Genomic DNA, 19368 nt, shown 5'->3' with positions numbered 1-19368 from the left:
TACATTGGGGGGGCTGTGGACAATAAAACTGATCAGGGAGTAGTGGATTTTATTGCACCCATTTGTTAAACAAACGGGAGAGTGATTTTCTAAATAACAAGGAACATAAGGTTAAAGATAACTGGTAAAAGGCAAAGATGAAGAGTCAAGAGAGTCAAGAGTCAATTTAATTGTCATTTGGACCCCTAGAGGTCCAAACGAAATGCCGTTTCTGCAGCCATACATTACAGACAAATAGACCCAGACACAAACATAATTACAATTTTACATAAACATCCATCACATAGCTGTGATGGAAGGCCAAAAAAAAAACTTATCTCTCCCCTGCACTCTCCCCCCCCCCCCGATGTCAGAGTCAAAGTCAAAGCCCCCGGCTGGCGATGGCGATTGTCCCGCGGCCATTAAAGCCACGCCGGGTGGTGCGAGGTCGCACACCGGGTCTTGGTGTTGGAGCCCCCCGGTGTGCGCTCGTAAAGTCCCGCAGCCGTTCCAGCCACGCGGGGCAATGATGTTAGGCCCCGCTCCAGGAGCTCTTCGACCCCGCAACACGGGCGGGAGAATTCGCCGTTGCAGGAGCCCCGAAAAGCGGTCTCTCTCCAGGGAGCCGTGGGCTCCTGGTGCCGCTGTCCGCAGACCCGCAGCAGCAGCCTCCGACTCAGCAGCAGCCTCCGACTCAGCAGCAGCAGCAGCAGCAGCAGCAACCGCTCCGGACTCGGCCAGCCCCGCGACGGCGACGGTGAGTAGCACCTGAGTCCCCGGCTTCCTCCTCCTGTTGGAGGCCGCTCCTCGTTACGGCCTCAACGACAACGGAACCCGACGAGAAAAAGGTCGGGTCTCCAGTGCAGGGAGAGATTTTAAAAAAGTTTCCCCCCCCCCCCCCCCCCCCCCCCCCCCCCCCCCCACAAACACACCCCAACAAAAAAATAACAAAAACTACATTAAAACACAGACAGAAAATAATAAAAACGCTACAACACACTGATCAATTATTTCAAATATGTAGAATCCACATGTAACCATTGTGTTGTGAGAGTATAAAAATGCTGTGGGTGCTGTGAATCTTTGAAAACAACTTGGAGTCCCTCAGAGTATTTTACTGAATGTGCTGTTGAGAAATCTCAAACAATTTGAAAACGGCTATATTCAATGTACCTTAAAAGCTTTCTTCTCAGGAGCTTGTGAGCCTTTAGTTTCCACCATGGCAAGCAGCTGTATGCCATTTGAAAAAAGAGGGTGTCCATTCACTGGTTCCTTCAAAGAAAAGCATAAGCAAATGTTAATTGTCCAATTGAAACTGAAGTACGACACAAATTAATTGTATTTGTTTGTGACTTAAGTTGGAGATTCCAAATAATTATTGAAAAGGCAGAATTAAGGCAGAATTAGGGAAAAATGGGAATTTGATGGTCAGCACGGCACGGTCACAGTTCCTTTCCCCTCCACATCCATTGATCTCCCATCCCTCCAGACTGTGTCTCCCATTTTCATTTTCCTCCCCTCCCCTCCCCTCCACCTGTTTTCTTCTAATCACTATCCCTCCCTCTAGTTCTATATTTCATTCCTCATCATTCTTCATTATCAGATTCCACATCTGCAGACTGGAGACACAAACGTCTGCAGATGCTGGAATTTTGAAAAAAAACAACTTGCTAGAGAAACTCAGCGGGTCAGGCAGCATCTGTGAAGCAAATAGACAAGTGGCATTTAAAATCGGGACAGTTTTTCCAGTGATGAAAGACTGAATGTAGAGGGGAGAAGTTCTCCAGAGAGAGATTAGGGGCAGGGGTGGGGCAAGAACAGGCAAGCAATAGATGGATTTAAGTGAGGAGGGATGATTGGCAGATAGCTGGAGATAGCAACCAAGGCGAAAAGTGAAGAGGAGACTAAAGGGTGCAGATGTTCTATAAGGCCATAATACATAGGAGCAGAATGAATCCATTTTGCCCAATGATTTCTATCCCATCTTGAATGGTACAAAAGCCAGGCAACAATGGTGCACATCCTTAAAAGAAATGTTCAGTGATTGTTTTGATCAAATATTCTTGACAAATTCATTTCCAACAAACAGAGTGATGCAGATTATGCCCAGAATGTTTTTAATTTGCATTGCTCTGTCGACATCTGACATAAACCCAGTCTGGCACACGAAGTGAAAACAGAATCAGCTTTATCTGTGAAACTTTAATGGCCAAAATAGTCTGCAGGCAAACACTATCCAAGCTTATATATGAAGTATTATATGGAGAATGCACCAAAAAACAATGAGTGGAATTAAATTTTAATGACGAGTTAACATGTTTGAGTGTGCTGTAAGGTGACAAATTGGTGGGAAAGGGACAAATACTGAAATGTGCACTTTTAACTATTCTTTATCTACTGGATATTCTTTATGAAAAATATATCCAGCCATGATTCAGATAATTCTAATTATGAAAATACAGTATACCAAATATGCCCTGTGTAAAATAGAAATGTGTTACTTCAGCCATTATTTCATGGTCAAATTATTCCACCACTGCTGTAGCCTTTAATCTTTTCTGCGCAAGTCACCATGTAAGTATGGTGATGAGGGAGCAAACATACTGGGCCAACTGTTGTAAGATCAAACATCTGCAAGGGCACTTAATAACATGCTTGGATAATAATAGTTATCTGCCCACAGCAGGCACTTTTGCAATTAAAATAATGTGGTATCACAGGAAATACTGTGTCACAGACACACACAAAACACATCTGCTAAAAATATATCTCTGACGATACCTGCTTTTGGTGCAAAACAATTAAATGTTTATACCCAAATCTAGTAAAAAATTTAAGAATTCTCTATAGCATTTTGAGGTTTCTCCCTGGGAATTCTTGCCCATCTCCATAACCAGCTCCAACCACAACACTCTGGGATCTTACATCACTCTTTAATTCCAGTTTACACAATCATGCTTTTTTATTTACACCACCACTGCAGCTGTCCTTTCAGCTGTTGAGACTCTAGACTCTGGAATTCGCACCCTAAACCTCTAACTGTCTGCCCTCTCTAGGACACTCTTTAAAATCCTTTATTTGGCAAACCTTGTAGCCTTGTGTCCCAATAGCTGGGTATCAAATGATGTGATAACAGTTTGTGAAGGGCCTTAATTAGACAACACTCATGCTGCTATTGATTTAGGAATTTATTTCTTAAGCACCAGAGGGCCTGACTGAGTTTGCACATTCTCTGTGTGACCACGTGAGGTTCCATGGAGTTTCTTCCATACCGTAAAACCATGCAGGCGGGTAGGCAGGCTAATTAGCCACTTTAAATTGCCCCTTGTGTGCGGGTGGTAAAATGTTTACGAGTTGATGCAAATGTGGCAAGAATACAAAATAAAATTAGTGTAAATGGGTGGTTAATGGTTAGCACAGACTAGGTGGGCCAAAGGACCTATTTCCATGCTGCATCCCTATAACTCATATCTATTCATATACAGGAATCATAGAATCACAGAAATGAGCCCTTTCAGCCAGCTTGTTCAGGCTGACTGTTGATGCCTATTTATGCTAATCCCATTTGCCTTCTTTGGACCCATATCCACTTTGCCTTTCCTATCCATGAACCTGTCCATATGTCGTTTAGACATTGTGATTTTATCTGCCTCAACCACCTCCTCTGGCAGCTCCTTCATTCACCATTCTCTGCATGAGAATTTAAGATCCCCTTTAAATTTTACGACTCTCATCTTAAATCTGTTTCCCCTAGTTCTTGACTCCCCTGGGAAAAATATTCTATTAATGTGCCTCATAAACTGCTATAAGGCCACATCTCAGCCAATACATTCCAGTGTGAATAAACCCGGCCTATTTAACCGCTCCTTATAACGACAGCCGTCCTGTATGGTATGGCTGCCCAACCTGCAGCTGTTCGTTTTTCACTCTTTTTTTAATTTTTAGTTAGTTAAAGTGTTTTTGTTCTGGAGTTCTAGTCTTTTTTATGTGAGGGGTGGGGGGGTGAAGGGGGAAACTACCTTTCAGGGTCCCTACCTGGTCGGAGAGGCAGCTTTTCTCCGGGCTGCACCGTCGACCCGTCCTCGCGGCCTACCAGCGGGCCTGGAGCGGCGTTTCCTGAGGGGACCGCCCAGAACCACGGCTTCGGCGGCCGCACAGCGCTGGAGCGCTATCGCGAAGTGAGCCATGCCTATCCTGGGTCGCCGCGCTGGAGCTCCGGTGAGCTGAGACTGCCGAGAAAAACATCGCGGAGCTGCGGGTCTGTGGAGCGGCCAGCCGCGGCCGGCGGCGCTGAACTTTTACATCGGGAGCCTGGGATCTCTCGCTGAGATCGCCAGTAGTGGAGCTCCACCCGGCGAGAACGGCCTGGAACATCGGACCTCCATAGAGATTGAGCGACTGAGGAGGCCTCAATAGGCCGGACTATGGGTTGACATGGGGATGGGACTGGACTTAGTGCCTTCCCTCATAATGGAAACCATTGTGGGGGATGTTTATGTTAAAGTTCTTTATTATTGTCATGTTTGTATTCTTTTTTTATGTGCTGCACTGGCAACAAGAATTTCACTCCACCTAGGTGTATGTGACCAATAAAATAACCTTAGAAACTTTGAACCCTCCATTCCAGGCAACATCTGACTGAATCTGTGCTGCACTCTCTCCATTGCTGCCATATCCTTCCTGTTAAGTCTTAAACACCTCTCAATTGAAGGGAACCTCAACAGTCAACAGCATTGGTAGATCTGGAGTGAGACAAGCTCAAAATTGCAGATTTATTTCCCTCACAGACCACGGTGAATCAGAAGGACATTTATGGTTACTGAGATCAGTTTATTTCCAGATTGTATTCTATTTCCAGTGTACTTAGATAATTTAAATTCCCTAGCTGCCAAAGTATGATTTGAATTCATAACTCTGGAACAATAGCTGCAGTTCCAGTAGATTATAACTTACTTACGATTGTGTTGCAAACATGTTATGTTGGTACCGAGATAGAACAGTAGACAAACTGTGTGATTATTTCTAAGACAATTATTAGCGATGTTACAATACCTACCATCAGCGGCGCTGCAGTTCTGCCACTGGCCGTGTGCGCGACTTTGGAAGTTCTCCAAAGTTCTCCAAACTTCTCGGAAGTTTAAAAAAATAAAAATCAAAATAAATAAAGATCGCGGGACAATTTAATCCCTGGAGTAAAATAAAAAGCTACTTCTAACGCCGTCAACGCCTACAACGGGACAAATCTCACGTAGGGGACAAAGCATAAGGTAAGTCATATATTTTACATACTGAATTACTGTTAGTTCAGACCTAAGTGAACTCACCCTAAAATTAAGAGGGGGTGCACTTAAAAGGCAGTGGTTCTTAGTCGCAGAATGCACTATCTTAAAAGAGGGGTTGAATCATATCTTTTTGTCCTATTCTCTTCTTTCAACTCTACTGTCGCAGTGGTGCTGCTGCTCGAGCTGCTGCCTCACAGCGCCAGAGACCCAGGTTCGATCCTGACCTCGGGTGTTGTCTGTGTGGAGTTTACACTTTACCGCGTGGGTTTCCTTTGGGTGCTTCAGTTTCCTCCTGTTGAAGGTTAAGTGTGTGGGTTGAAGGTTAATTGACCTTTGTAGAATTAGTGTGAATGGGTGATCGATGGTTGGCATGAACTCGGTGGGCTGAAGGGCCTGCTTCCACGCTATATCTGGAATGGAATACTTTATTGTCGCATGTGACTATACATTTCCAGGAAGTTACAAAGCATGTCGGCTCCTTTCTCCCCCCCCCCCCACATTTCTCAGAACTAAATGAAGATCAATTAGAACGCTATACGGTTCTCACAATGGTATAGGAGATTTCCTGTATCAAATAGATTCTCAAATAATCATATATTTTGAATTATTTCATTGGTTCTCAAATGAATGACTCAAACTTACTTAACCAACAAAAGTGCTGGCGTAGCTCAGAGAGACAGGCAGCAACTCCGGAGAACATAAATAGCCGATGTTTCCGATCGAGTCCCTTCTTCAGACTACATCAGTGGATCTAGAGACCCTCCCTTACTTAACCAATATTTGCATGAATCCCACCAATTATGCAGTTGTCCCGGGTTACAAACGCCTGACCCATGGACAGCGTACATACGAGCGAGCTCCCAACATATTATTAAATTTAAAAGTCCGACATACATACATACATACGCTCTTTCCGACAGGTGACAGAACTAGTTTCCACTCTTTTTCACTTTTAGTAATTGTTCTTAATTATCAGACATATGCTTTTGATAATATTCATTACAATATTGTAGAGGTATGATTTCCATATCGGGTGATTTTGTTTATTTTTCAAGTTACAAGCAACACCCACTTACGGGATGTCTTCAAAAATGGAACCCGTTGTACATGGGCGTAGGCCCCCCTTGACCATGACTGACCATGGGTGATACATCCTATTTGTTGTCTGTTGAAGTTGCTGCGCTCCTTTCTGCGTGCTCGCTTGTCTGCCGCCGTGTTCAACAGTTTCTCTTCCCCCGTTTTGAGATGTTGATTCAAGGTACCACTCCACCTCGTGCGGTCAGCTGCAAGGCTCTCCCAGGACTCCACATCGATGTCGAGCGCCTTCATATCTCTCTTGCAGACATCCTTGTAACGTAGCTGGGGCGGACGATGGTTCTCTTCCCAGATGTCAGATCTCCATAGAGGATTTATTTTGGAATACGGCCATCCTCCATGCGGTGGACATGGCCCAGCCACCGCAGTCTGTGCTGCCTGAGTAGAGTGTACATACTGGGAAAGCCAGTGTGAGACAGGATCTCGGTGTTGGACACTCTGTCTTGCCAGGATATGCCCAGGATACGGCGGATGCTTCTCAGGTGGAAGGTGTTGTCTTCTCTCCTGCCTGGCATATGTAGTCCAAGTCTCACTGCCGTACAGCAGCGTGCTGTTGACACGGGCATTGTAGACTGCTATCTTTGTCTTCACTGTCGGCTTTGGGTTGGTCCACACTCGAGTTGTGAGGCGAGCAAGAGTTGTAGCTGCCATCCCGATCCTCTTATCAAACTCTGTGTCCAAGGAGAAGTTGTCGGTGATGGTGGAGCCGAGGTACGTGAACTGATGGACGGCATCAAGTTCATAGTCATCGATGGTGATGACAGGCAGCGCCTCTGTATCCTTCCCCAAGACGTTCATCTTCTTCAGGCTGATGGTCGGCCCGAAGTCCTTGCATGCCCGATAGAAGTGGTCCATCAGTGACTGTAGTTCCTGCTGGGTGTGGGACACAACTGCAGCGTCGTCGGCAAACAACTGCAGCGTCGTTGGACTCTGATGAGCGCGTCACGTACTTTTGACTTTGCTCTGAGGTGGGTGAGGTTGAAGAGCCTGCCATCTGATCTAGTACGCAGGTAGATCCCCTCTGCTGCAGTGCCGAAGGCATGTTTCAAGACCAGAGTGAAGAAAATCCCAAAGAGTGTGGGAGCGAGAACGCAGCCTTGTTTGACGCCACTGCAGATGTCGAAGGGTTACGAGAAGCTGCCATTGAACTGCACTGTCCCCTTCGTGTTGATGTGGAAGGATTCTATCATGCTCTGCAGTTTTGGTGGGCAGCCGATCTTTGGCAGAGCCTTAAATAAGCCATCTCCACTAACGAGGTCGAACGCCTTGGTGAGGTCAATGAAAGCAACATACAGGGGCATCCGCTGTTCTCTGCACTTCTCCTGCAGCTGGCGAATGGAGAAGACCATGTCCACTGTTGACCTTCCAGCTCGGAAACTGCACTGTGACTCTGAGCAGACATGTTCTGCCAGCTTCTGCAGGCGATCACGATGACCCGATCAAAGACCTTGCCGACGATGTTGAGGAGGGAGATGCCTCTGTAGTTGTTGCAGTCGCTTCTCTCGCCCTTGTTCTTGTAGAAGGTAATGATCGTGGCATCCCTCATGACCTGCGGTACAGCTCCTTCTTGCCAGCACTGGCAGAGGACTTCATACAAAGGAAGCAATAAGGTTGTTTATTCCTACTCTTTGTTTCCTGTCTGCCAACCAATTCTCTATCCATGTCAATACCCTAACCCCAATACCATGTGCTATAATTTTGACCACTAATCTCCTGTGTGGGACCTTATCAAAGGCTTTCTGAAAATCCAGATACACAACGTCCACTGGCTCTCCCTCATCTATTTTACTTGTCACATCCTCAAAAAATTCCAGAAGATTAGTCAAGCAGGATTTCCCTTCATAAATCCATGCTGACTTGGACCGATCCTTTTACTGCTATCCAAATGCACCGTTATTATTTCTTTAATAAGTATCAAATGTAAAACTGCATTTGGATGACTGGTCCAGAGTTACCTTCAAATGTTACTTGGCTTTGGCTGATTATAACTTCATAGAATGCACTATTCATGGGTGCTGGTCTTTATGTGTGTTGCTGACTGCAGTCTTATCTGTTTTCTCAGATGAATGTAACATTTATGATTTATGATTGTGAAGAAGAGCAGGGGAGATAGCCTGGTGAGATAGTCCTCACCGAGGAGGTAAAGAATCATATTGCTGTTTGCAGACAATTCCTACACAAAGTTTACAGTTAAATTTCCTGTATTAAATCAGTTTAACAAAAGTGTTTCATTGGAGTGGCCCATATAATGAAATACGCTGTATACATTCCTTTGTCAACATATTGTTGTCTCCAAGTGAATGTCTGCTTGTCATGATGAATAAAGTCATTCATATTTACAAATTCAGGGTCTCCAATGATTCATTTCACTTGTTACAGCATTTGGAGGCTCGTTCAGGATATGTAGGTGACCCATTATGCGGCCAGTCTAAGGGAGTGACTATTTTTAAGTGTAGCAGCCCATCCATAGAACTGTTCAGGCCAATGACCATGAAGTATCAAAGAACACAGCAGAAAGCAGGAGAGAGAAGTTAACACACACACACACAATTTCCCTCCTGGGATTAATAAAGTTATATCGTATAGTATCGTGTGTGTAGGAAAGAACTGCAGATGCTGGTTTAAACCAAAGATAGACACAAAAAGCTGGAGTAACTCAACAGGTCAGACAGAATCTCTGGACAAAAGGAAAATATTATGTTTTGGGTTGGGTTTGAAAAAGGTTCCTGCACACCTTTGAAATGTGGAAGGAAACAAGAGCACCCGGAGAAAACCCTTGCAATCAAAGTGAAAAGGAGCAAACTCCATACAGACAGCACCCATATTCAGTTTCATTTCTGGGTCTCTGGCACTTTTAGGCAGCAGCTTTAAGCCAATGTGCTGCCCCATTGTCTTGAACTGAATTTAAACATACAGTAGCTGTAAAGGGGGACATAGCGTGACTTTGAGATTTAAGACAGAAAATGGATAGTTTATTTTTTTTAGTAAACAAAGTTATCAATGTATAATTTTTTTTGTGTTGGAAAATAAAATGTAGTGTCACAGCTGGTAGACTTGCTGCCTCACATGCCAGAGATCTGTGTTCGATCCTGTCCTCGGGCGCTGTCTGTGTTGAATTTGCACATTCTCCCTTCAAGCGTGTGAGCGCAGGAATAGGCAACGTTTCAGGTCGAGACCCTTCTTCAGACTGATGTCGGGGGGGGGGCAAGAAAATGAAAGGAAGAGGCAGAGATATTAGGCTGTGGGAGAGCCTACACAAGGAATGGGAGGGGAAGGAGGGAGAAAGCAAGGACCACCTGAAATTGGAGAAGCCAATGTTCATACCTCTGGGGTGTAAACTACCTCGGTGAAATATGAGTTGCAGTTCCTCCAATTTGAGGTAGGCCTCACTCTGGCCATGGAGGACGCCCAGGACAGAAATGTCGGATTTAGACTGTGAGGGGGAGTTGAAGTGCTGAGCCACCGGGAGATCAGGTTGGTTATTGCGAACTGAGTAGAGGTGTTGTACGAAGCGATCGCCAAGCCTGTGCTTGGTCTCACCGAGGTTGATCATAAGCTGAATAATCCAACCGCATTTTTGTTTGGAAGTGGAACGAAATAATATAAATCCCATTCATTGCAATTTGTAAAAAGAATTGAGATGCTGTATATACTGTATTATAATTTTGCTGCATGTCATTGTGGTATATATCATGTCTTGATTGGTGAATATCTTTAGTTTGTGACTTGATTGGAAGCAGAATTAATATGTGAATGCTTCAATGAGCATAATTCTGACTGGTAACTATGCACTTCGTCCGAGCACATTATCGCAGGTGTCATGCAAGCCGTCTTAAATGACCACCTAAACTGTCATTTGGTTACCTAAAAAGCTGCCTAGGTTGCCCGGCTGGCATCAGAGCCCTGGTTAATCAATGGGCAAGCGGAGCTAGATAGACATCCAGAACAATTTAAGTACCTACAGAGAGCGGGAGAGACAAGTGGGAATATGCTAGTAATGAGGAGAGATAATAGCCACTAGAGGGAGATGAGCATAATTCAGAAAGTTGATGAGTACCCGAGATTACACAGTGCAAAAATATCAACCATACGAGGTATTCTCAAGAGCAGATAGTTCAAGGAAAGATAGTCCAGCCTTCCTCAATATGCACAAAAAGCTGGGGTAACTCAGTGGGTCAGACAGCATCTCAGGAGAAAAAGGAATAGGTGACGTTTCGGGTCTCGATTGAGTTACTCCAGCTTTTTGTGTCTTCTTCATTTTAAACCAGCATCTGCAATTCCTTCCTACATATTTATGCTCCAGGAAGGGCTGAGCTCAATCCATTAGGAGGTCTTAAAGAGTTGTGAATAGCGATGGGGTTTACTTACTTTGTGACCATATTCTGATCTGGGGAGCAGACCATAAGAGAGAGAAGTCGCAAGGTACCCACAATAGAAACCATAGCAAGGTTCAAAACAAAACACAGATCCCAGACAAAAGTGGAAACAAAGTTCTGGAATAGAGGATTATCCTAGAAGGAGATATTGCAATTGTAAAGTGGAACACATTGCCTGGTAGTGCAAGACAAACAGGTCATATTATAAGGTTATATTATAGATCAACGATTGGAATTTGAAAAAGTTCAGATGTTGGAATTTTTCTTGATTCGGGGATGTGTGGATTTCTATTTGTGTTTAATCCCCAAAGTTTTAAAGACTCCATAAACTGTGCATGGTTGTATTTTAAGATGCTAGGTTAAGTGTTTAACCCTTGAGAGTACATCCTTTGCTGAAATGGCTTTAGGTGTACCTAAGGGCTGTTTCAAGATGTTGTGTGAAGTGTGGCAACATGATTTCATTTTGATTTACACAAGGAGAGAGTACGGGAATGTGCAAGTTAGTGAGTGCAAAGGCTGTTAAGTATTTGTTAAATTTATACTGCGAGGATGTTTGAAGTAATCCTATCCTCCAGAGGAATAGGATGTGAGCTACTGAAAGATCCCGTTACTTACATGAAATGAATTTGCAGGATCTCTTGGGTTAAGGAAGTGCCTCTTTAATAATTTGTGAATATTTGAGTGTGTGGGAGCCTCACCCACTAATAATTCAATTTCCTTTATTCTTTGGTATGCGTTTAAAGTTTTCACTGGAAAACAATTAGCACATTCCAAGCTTTTCAGTTATTTGTAGAGGCTCTGAAGGAAGAAAAGTGCAAGCATGTATTTTTGTTCGGTCTCACGTGTTTAAAGTCTGTTTTTTTTTCATTCTTTCCTTTGAAATTGATGGGGGGAGAGGGAGAAAGACCCAGATTCTACCTGGTCATGCGAGTGTATCTGCTCAAACATTTGTAGAAGTAAATAGGTGATTAGTATATACTCAAATTCAAAATTGAACTTGGTATTTTGGGAGATAAATTGGAACAATTGGTGAGTGATGTTAAAAAAAAAATCACTTTTCTTACCAGGAATGTTTTTTTCTAAAAGGTTTTTGAGACATTGGGTATTGTCAATGAACGGATTTTGAATTTTAGAGTATTTTTGGAAAGCTTGTGTTTAGTGTAATGCAAATGTCTTGTAAAGCTTGTGTTTAGTGTAATGCAAATGTCTTGTAACAGGCAAATGAGTAACCCAAGATCCAAGTCATTCCAGTCTCCAAGAATACAAATGTGCAATGTGTCTCATAAAACACCAATGTGGATTCAGATTAGATCAGGGACCAGCTCAAACAGAAGTGATCCATTGCTGACCACAGGATGCTAGGGAGAGAAGGCAGACCAAGCGAGAGTCAGTCCACAATGAACACCCACCTCCTGCTTCACATTTGATCAATCCCGATGGAAACAGGCCTAGGTGTGAAAGGGAATGCAGACTTTGAAGATATGGAGAGTGCATGTCAGCAAGCCTTGATGAAATGTGTAAAGGTGATTGTAGTTTTATAATCAAGACTGTCTGCGAGTTGAATGGTTAGAAGGACAGATCAGAATAGAAAGGAATGGGAAAACAGACGGGAAGAGATCAGTAATGGAAAAGACACTTAAGTTCCACAATCTTGATAGCCAGGCATGTCAAGCCGAGAAAGAGAGCGAGAGAAGAAATGTGCACTAAATCAAAAGGCAGTCACTCCAGCCTGGATGGGAGGGACAGCAAATGAGCTGGCCCTTTCAGTGGTAGGGCCAGCTATCAAAAGGACATTATGGAGAGAGTGTTATTGGAATAGAGTTCCCACCACCATTTAACATAGACCACCCCAAATTAGGCAGATCAAAAGGACCTACTGAGGGACGTGATAATTCTGACCCAGACAATCTCTTGTCACGGCAGAGAACATGAACTATTGCACACAAGCCCTAGACCAGTTACATTACCTAGCTGCTGCCCTTTGCCAATACTACATACTACTACTGACTGCCATGTACGATAATTTCAAAGTTATACAGAGACCAAATGGGGGGCAAATGGGATGCAATATATACTGCAATGGGTTAGGTAACAAAGTGGCATGCACAACAAAGCCATCATCTTTAAACACTGGTTGAAATTATTGAGTGGTTATATGTATCCAAGATGAGGATTGATCAGATGCCTACACAATAAATAATATTGCCAATACTGCTAGATTCTGCAGATAGCCAGTTGTGTACGAAAGATAATTTAGAGGTACGTCCACAAAGGGGCAGAGTAGCTTAGTAATTTGGGAAGGCATCATTAGTGAAGTGCATTTTCATGTCCTGCTTAGAACTTTAGTATTTTTAATTTCAAAAATAACTTTATTTATGATTAAAAATATATACAAAACAAAAAACATGCCAAATTGTATCATCTCCAACCTTTTTCGTCCCGTTTACTCCAGGCAACTTTAATAGCACATAACAATGTTATTTCACTTATTTATGAACAACTAATGATGAACATGCGGTACACAATGAACAGATACCAATACCAGAACCAAAGACAGTCAGTCAATGAGAAAAAATGTACAAATCCAGAATCAACAAATTTACCGCAGGTTGGGAACCTTTGATCTATACATTCAATATTGCTAGTATTATACTCAACATTATTTGCATATAGCACCATTGCCATTCAAGTGGTCCCTGGGGTGATATCCCTTCCCTTATTGAAGTGTGTACCATCAGACTCAGCCCCACTGTGTTCAGCTGCGGAAGGACTTTAGACTGTGGTCCTCCCCCACACAGCCTTGACATTGGTTGCACCAATCTTCAGTGCATCCTTCTGCAAGTACTTCTGCAGTCTGGAATGGGCCAGTCAGCAACATTCCCTAATGCCCCTGTCCCACCTAGGAAACCTGAACGGAAACCTCTGGAGACTTTGCGCCCCACCCAAGGTTTCCGTGCGGTTCCCGGAGGTTGCAGGTAGTGGAAGCAGGTAGGGAGACTGACAAAAATCTCCGGGAACCTCCAGGAACCGCACGGAAACCTTGGGTGGGGCACAAAGTCTCCAGAGGTTTCCTTTCAGGTTTCCTAAGTGGGACAGGGGCAGGGGCATCTTGCTGTGTGAGAAGACCAACAAGTGTCAGTCAGACCAAACAACATCTTTCACTGAATTAATGGTCTTTGAAGAATACGTGGTGTCTACCTTGTGTTTATCCCTGGGAACAGCCCACAAATCAGAGTCATCTGTTACACAGCTGCTTGGGACAAACCACAACAAGAACACTTGCAACGTTCTCTGGACACTCTGTCCCTACTTAGAACTCCCCCCACAGTTTGGTTTGGCTTTCCTGGGAGAGCTGAATCTCCCCAAACTCAAAGTACACCGTTTCTATAGTGTTGAGAACCTGGATGGTCTAAAAGCTTTTGATGACAGAGAACCCAGACACCCAAAATTAAAGATGTGAGGACTCTCCGAGCACAGACATCCCAATTATCGATCACGGAGCAAGTAGGTCTATTTAGAAACTAGGAACAGCAGATGCTGGTTTCTAAAACAAGACAGAAAATGCTGCAGTAACTCAGTGGGTCAGGAACAATTCTGGAGAACATAGTCTGAAGAAGGGTCCCTAAACATCTCCTATCCATGTTCTGCAGAGATGCTGCACTCCAGCACATTATGTCAAATATTTCTATAACCATGAATAATGTGCCATGACAAAATAAGTCTGATCTCTTCCTTGATCTATATCACAATGATGTGAAATAACTTAGTCTGAAGATGTTTGATGAAGGCCGATTAGCAGTCCTTTTTTCTTACATTCAGGTGATACACACAAAACGCCTGATGCATGCATGAATGTCCAATGGTCATAGGTTCACAAGTTATAGTAGAATTAGGCCATTCAGCCCATGGAGTCTGCTCTGCCATTCAATCATGGCTGCCTCCTAATCCCATTTTTCTGCCTTCTCCCCCATAACCCTTGACACCTGTTCTAATCAAGAATTTGTCTATCTCTGCCTTAAAAATGTCCACTGACGGCCTCCACAGTCCTCTGTCCCAATGAGTTCCACAGATTAACTACCTTCTGACTAAAGAAGTACCTCCTCACCACCTTTCTAAAAGACTGCCCTTTAATTCTGAGGCTATGATCTCTGGTCCTAGACTCTCCCACCAATGGAAACGTCCTTTCCATATCCATTCTATCTATGCCTTTCATTATTCCGTAAGTTTCAATGAGGTCCCCCCCCCCCCCCCCTCCCCCCAACCTTCTATACTCCAGCGAGCAAAGGGCCAGTGCTGTCAAACGCTCATCATATGCTAACCCACTCAATCCTGGATTCATTCTTGGAAACCTCCTCTGGACCCTCTCCAGAGCCAGCACATCCTTCCTCAGATATGGGGCCCAAATTTGCTCAGTACCCCAATGCGGCCTGACCAGCGCCTTATGGAGCCTCAGTGGGTTTGCAAGCCATATTTCTTGAGCAGCTAGCATCTTCCTGTATGCCAGTAGCCTGTGCTCTGTAGACAGTAAGATTTGTTTACAAAGCTCTCTTTACAATTTCAAACTGATTGCTGTTTGCAAAAATAAACATGTTTTCTCTTTTTAAAGGCCAGTTCTGCTTTGTATTAATGCCTACTGCTTAATTCTATAGCTCAATAATCCTTAACATTGGTATTGTTTTTCTCCCCTCATGTACTTTCGACATTCCTTTAAATGCATTATGTTATTTATCAAATCATTGCGCAAAATTAATTATTACAATGTCTGAGGAACTGTTGGCATTACTTTGCAACAAACTAACACGATTCTGACATGGTAGACAAAAATGCTGGAGAAACTCAGCGGGTGAGGCAGCATCTATGGAGCGAAGGAAATAGGCAACTTTTCGACCCTCCAAAACCGGAGAACATTTACACAAACTTTTAACACACACTAAAAATTTAAAAAAGACAAAAAAACAGACAGATTGTTGGCAGGGCTGCCAATCGTGCAGTACCCCTGGTGGACTGGGCTTGTATTCACTGGAATTTAAAAGAATGAGAGGTGATCTTATAGAAACATATAAAATTATAAAAGGACTGGACAAGCTAGATGTAGGAAAAATATTCCCAATGTTGGGAGGGTCTAGTACCAGGGGCCACAGTGTAAGAATAAAGGAGAGGCCATTTAAAACTGAGATGAGAAAAAACCTTTTCACCCAGAGAGTTGTGAATTTGTGGAATTCTCTGCTACAGAAGGCAGAAGAGGCCAATTCACTGGATGAATTTAAAAGAATTAGATAGAGCTCTAGGGGCTAGCAGAATCAAGGGATATGGGGAGAAGGCATGCACGGGTTACTGATTGTGGATGATCAGCCATGATCACAATGAATGGTGATGCTGGCTCGAAGGGCCAAATGGCCTCCTCCTGCACCTGTTTTCTATGTTTCTATATGCTGACGCTCGATGCCATGTTCCCAAATGAAAATGTATTTATCAAATGAGAAGAATTTGTGATTTACAGTAGTGACATTGTTAGCCTAAAATGTGAACATGGCATCCTGAGTGTGATGGATCTCTTCTCCCACATGTACAGGTGTACACTAAATATTATCAAAGCCAAAGACTCCTAAAGTGCAGAAGCCTTATCTATGGTATATTTTAGTGGAATTCCAAAGGAACATGGAGTTTTCCCAGAGGGAGAAACTTTAATGTGGTATCACCACCAGTCAGAGGTGTAGTCTTTCAATCCAGAAATATGCCCAACTCATAATTGCTGACCAAGATGCCCCATCCATGCTGGTCCCATTTGTTTGTGTTTAGTCCATATCCCTCCAAATCTTCCCTATCTATATATCTGTCCACGTGTTTTTTAAATGTTGTTATACTAACTGCCTCAACAACTTTTCCAAATAATAAATATCAGTCCAATATTAAAAACTGGTACACTTAACGCATTATAACATTAAAGCCTATATTTGGAAAAACATTATACCATGTACCCTCAACCACACTGTTTTGATTTATTTTTGTAAATACTCATAAAAGACTAAGTGTTGCTGTTATAAAAACAGGAAAGGTTGGAAATACTAAACGGTTCTGACAACATGAAAATCAAAAATGCTGAAAATCTGAAATAAGTACCAGAAAATGCTGGATAGACTGAGCAGGTCAGGCAGCATTTATGGAAATAGAGAGCAAGTGTTTCAGACCAAAGACCCTTCGTAAAGATACAGAATTAACCTTTCCATAACGTTCCTGACGATAGGTCATCGACCTGAAACGGTAACTTTGCCTCTCTCCGCATGTGTTACCTGACCTGCTGAGTAATTTCCGCATTTTGTTGTCACTTCAGGATTTCCCGCATCCGCTGTTCTTTTGCGTTTCAATTACTCCTGTCATAGGGTTAAGGGTTGATTATATTGTATTGTTTAGGAATCCCCTTTCTACCTACATAGACGCAATATTTTAAAGTTCTATCATCGCATAATTTCAATATTGCTTTGTTGTTCTTTTAACTCGTGATTCCGAAAATGTTAAAGTGACCGGTCCGATGCAGACGGTACGCTATTGTTCACATGCAGCTCAGCTGCTGCTTCAACGCTGTTCTTTAATCTTCACCCATTCCCCGCCTCCCCGCTCCATCCCACCCATTTGTTTTACCTTCGCTTTCTCCTTCCTCCTTTTCTTCTTTGGCTCCTCGTGTTGTCGCGGTTTCTTCCAAGAAGCCGCGGATGCCTCCAGCAGCAAATGCTCGTCAATCGGCAGGGCCCTGCTGACAGCAGCATGGCCTCGACCCTGCACAATAACAACAACAACCAGCAGCACCACACCTACCAGCAGGCTGAGAGCGACCGCGGGCAATGCAACGAGCGCAGGGTCAGAGAGACCGCCTCCGAACAGCAACTCCCTGCCTCGCAGCACCTGCAGCCAGCGAGCGAGCGACTCGAGCATGGCGAGGCACCCGGACAGGGGAGCGAATGGAACGGCCCGGGGGCCAACGCGTGTTCCAAATCCGAACGCGAGCCCAGGCGCGCGGACGGCTGTGCAAAAACGCTGGGCCACCTTTGCGATCAGACACAAAGCAAAGCTTCACTTTCGCACTGTCTACACAAACTTTTTTTCCTGCAATGCTTTTAAGTTCGGCGTGCCTAAACGTGACGGTGGCCATGGAAGACCAAATCGTTCAAAACACATTTCAAATTAAAGCCTGTGTGCAGACTGGAGAGTGCAAAACAGTAGTAGCACGAACGGACTACTGGACTGTTGGTATTTCAGTGATTAAATAATTTGTGAAAAAAATAATATTCATAAGGGGAGGGGAAATTATTTCCATTGAGTTCCATTACGTATCAGCAATGTCGATAGGACGAGTGCAACCGACCATCCCGACTTAAGCGCCCCATCCCCCGAGCTTGAGTACAATTTATACAGTGCAACTTGATTATCGTCTGTTACACACAGGATGAACGTTGGAGCTTTGAGAATATTATCCAGTGTCGGACAAAACATATCAATCATGCGTTAATTGCAATGTGCAAATTACTTCCGTGGGATGCGAGAATGAAAAAAATGTGGTTCTGAAACGAGATCCACTGACGAAAATGTTTTTTTTTAACCGGGGAATTAGTTTTGTCTGGCAGGTAACGTTTATAAAACCAAAACCGGCGACTGACATGCAATCGTGTGAAGTCATTTCAGCCCCCGGAACATTTTACAGTTTAATACAAATATACAAGTTAAATTATTTATTGCAAGCACAAAAGCAACACGCTGTAATTTCCTTACGCTTTGTTTCATGTATTAACAATAAATGTCCATAAAGAAGCCGCAGAAGAAAGAGTGCGCTACCGTAAATACCTAATAGAACAATTCCTCTACAACAAACCAACCATACCTGCAAACATTACAAACGAGTAAGAATTGCATCGCTGCTATGTTATGGGCTTGAAGATTCCTTCTAATTGATATTATTAATGAACTACGGAAATTATTTTGTATTTGCTGTTTACTGTGAATGTTTATCAGAGTAAACAACAACACTTAAATGACAACACCTAAATGTAAATGCAAAAGCAATTCTTACCCAGTGTGTATTATTGTAAAGGAAGGATCAAAATTATAATTTCGGGGTTGCTGCAGAGTGAGTAGAGGTCTGTAGACGGGTCTTGGACCGAAACTTCACCTTTATCTTTTCTCCACAGAATGTTGCCTAACTCGCTGAGTTACTCCAGCATTTTGTGTCTATCTCCGTGTATTATTGTAAATCTTGGAAGAGCAGTGGTGCTGTTCCTTTATCCCATGGACCACCCAATTAAGAGTATAGGGTGGTTGCACTAAGGTCATCAGGTCAAATGGGGTGACGCATGGAGCAGCTCAATCCTTCTGGAGTACAAGGCAGCTTCCTGCATGCACTAGTAGCACACGCAACACATACGTTCTTACCTGTTAAAAACCAAAATGGTCAATTTTTGCACTAAAAAATTATGGAAATAGGGGTAACCATGAGCGACAACCGCAAAAATCACTGCTGCTCACTGACTTGCGAAAGAGCAGCGTGCTGGCGGATTGAGGGCAATTCCCGGCCCATGACAGCCCGGGGCTGGAAGGTGACTGAGCGCTCAGAACCAAATGCTCTAGTATCTTTGCTCTAAACCCAT

At 43.5% G+C, this 19368-nt stretch overlaps 1 protein-coding gene across 3 annotated transcripts in view; it reads right to left on the bottom strand.

Annotated features, from left to right (window-relative positions):
• Nucleotides 1–18153, bottom strand: part of LOC129697145 (protein LYRIC-like) — a 62773-nt gene extending 44620 nt beyond the window's left edge. For 2 of the 3 annotated variants that reach the window (XM_055635397.1, XM_055635399.1), the window contains exons 1-2: nt 17372–18151; nt 1153–1251 (exon numbers count right to left, since the gene is read on the bottom strand). In XM_055635397.1, coding sequence (XP_055491372.1) covers nt 1153–1251; nt 17372–17662 — 390 coding nt within the window. In that variant the 5' untranslated portion in view covers nt 17663–18151. Of the gene's footprint in view, nt 1–1152; nt 1252–17371 lie in introns of all 3 variants that reach the window. The other variant, XM_055635398.1, reaches the window with a different exon arrangement.
• Nucleotides 18154–19368: the final 1215 nt, after the last annotated feature.

Source organism: Leucoraja erinacea, chromosome 5, assembly GCF_028641065.1.
Source record: "Leucoraja erinacea ecotype New England chromosome 5, Leri_hhj_1, whole genome shotgun sequence".
NCBI classification, from domain to species: Eukaryota; Metazoa; Chordata; class Chondrichthyes; order Rajiformes; family Rajidae; genus Leucoraja; species Leucoraja erinaceus.
Note: the sequence above shows the minus strand (reverse complement) of the source record. Positions and strands in the feature narration are given on the sequence as shown.